The 1298-nt window shown below is 60.6% G+C and overlaps 1 protein-coding gene across 1 annotated transcript; it reads right to left on the reverse strand.

The window, feature by feature from the left end:
* Window positions 1–51: 51 nt before the first annotated feature.
* On the reverse strand, window positions 52–357 carry LOC114072182 (feather keratin 3-like). Its single transcript, XM_027910104.1, has one exon. It carries the CDS (start codon window positions 355–357, stop codon window positions 52–54), a length of 306 nt encoding a protein of 101 aa, XP_027765905.1.
* Window positions 358–1298: the final 941 nt, after the last annotated feature.

The raw sequence follows: 1298 nt of genomic DNA on the forward strand, positions 1-1298 counted from the left end.
AACCATCCTGGGAGTCCTTGAGGGTCTTCCCCAGGGCCATGGGCAGCAGCTTTAGCAGGGGAAGCGGCTCCTGCCACAGAGGCCACTGCCCAGCCCAGAGAGGCCAAAGCCCCCGGAGTTGATGGGCACTCCCTGAGAGCTGAGGATGCTGCCAACGGCAGCGGAGGTGGAGGATCCCACGGCGGTGTTCTGTGGGAAGCAGCTGAGGATGGGCCCGGGCAGGGTCACCACCACGGGGGAGGGCTGGATGAAGACATTGGAGTCCTGGCACTGCCTGACACAGCACTCATTGCAGCTGTTGGCCAGCGGGGTGGGCCCGCAGGGCTGGCAGGGCAGGCACGGGCTGTAGCAGGACATGTCTGGGGCTGGAGCTGCACCTGGCACAGAGGGCAGGGGAGGCAGAGCAGGGAGAGTGAGGGGAGTCTCCTGGCCCACCATGATGAAGAAAAGGCACAAGAAGGAGAAGAGAGCACGAGGCTGCTTAGAGAAGCCCACCAGCATCACTTTGCCCTCAGCCCCTCAAGTCCTGAGGCCCCAAGGGAGATGAAGCTCAAGGACTTCCCCACCTGGACCAGGGCTCAGGAGACACCTCAGCCAAAACCCAGCCTCTCCCCCAGCACACCTTCTGCCCCCTTCCCTCTCCCTGACAGGCAGTTCTCAGAACACAAAGGAGACCAAAAAGAGGGGATAGACTTGGAAACTCTAAAGGAGGAGGAAAAGAAAGGCCTTCAGATTCACCTGGATCCCAAGGAACTGGAAGCGAGTGGAGTGAATGTGAGAGTGAGGAGCAGGGCCTGCTTTTCTGCTGCTCCTGCACTGCCCCAGGCCCACAGTCACTGCCCAGGGACAGCAGTTTTCCAGCACATTCACCTCCAAAGCAAAGCTTCCCACCCAGTGCCACAGGATGTTCTGGTTTCCATCCCTGCTGCCATCCCATTTCCTCATTTCTGACGTGCTTGGTCTGTGCTGCAGCTCCTTTCATGAGCTGCACTGCCAGGCCTGAGGATGCCCTGGTAAGGATACCCTGGAGCAGCCACTGCTGCTCCAGGCAAATGTCTCCTCTCTCTCCCTCCTCATGCCCTTTGTTCACAGACAATGTTTCCAGGCTCTTTGAGTGTTCCAGGCCTGGGGCAGGAAAGCCAAGCCCACCTGGAGCTGAGTCAGGAAAGCCTGTGGAGGGAAACCAGGTGTGCCCCCCAGGGCAGCAGCCCAAGGGAGGCTGGAGCCAAGGCTGCCTGGGGCAGCTTCCCTGGGTGCAGGGTTGGAGGAAAGGGGCAGGGACTCCAAGGCTGCTGGGC

This window comes from Empidonax traillii, unplaced genomic scaffold (assembly GCF_003031625.1).
Source record: "Empidonax traillii isolate 1590-97213 ecotype Southwest subspecies unplaced genomic scaffold, ASM303162v1 scaffold2734:size18737, whole genome shotgun sequence".
Classification (NCBI taxonomy): domain Eukaryota; kingdom Metazoa; phylum Chordata; class Aves; order Passeriformes; family Tyrannidae; genus Empidonax; species Empidonax traillii.

What these genes read in the sequence shown, in the direction of transcription:
- LOC114072182 (XM_027910104.1), bottom strand. Translation starts at nt 357, where the DNA reads ATGTCCTGCTACAGCCCGTGCCTGCCCTGCCAGCCCTGCGGGCCCACC.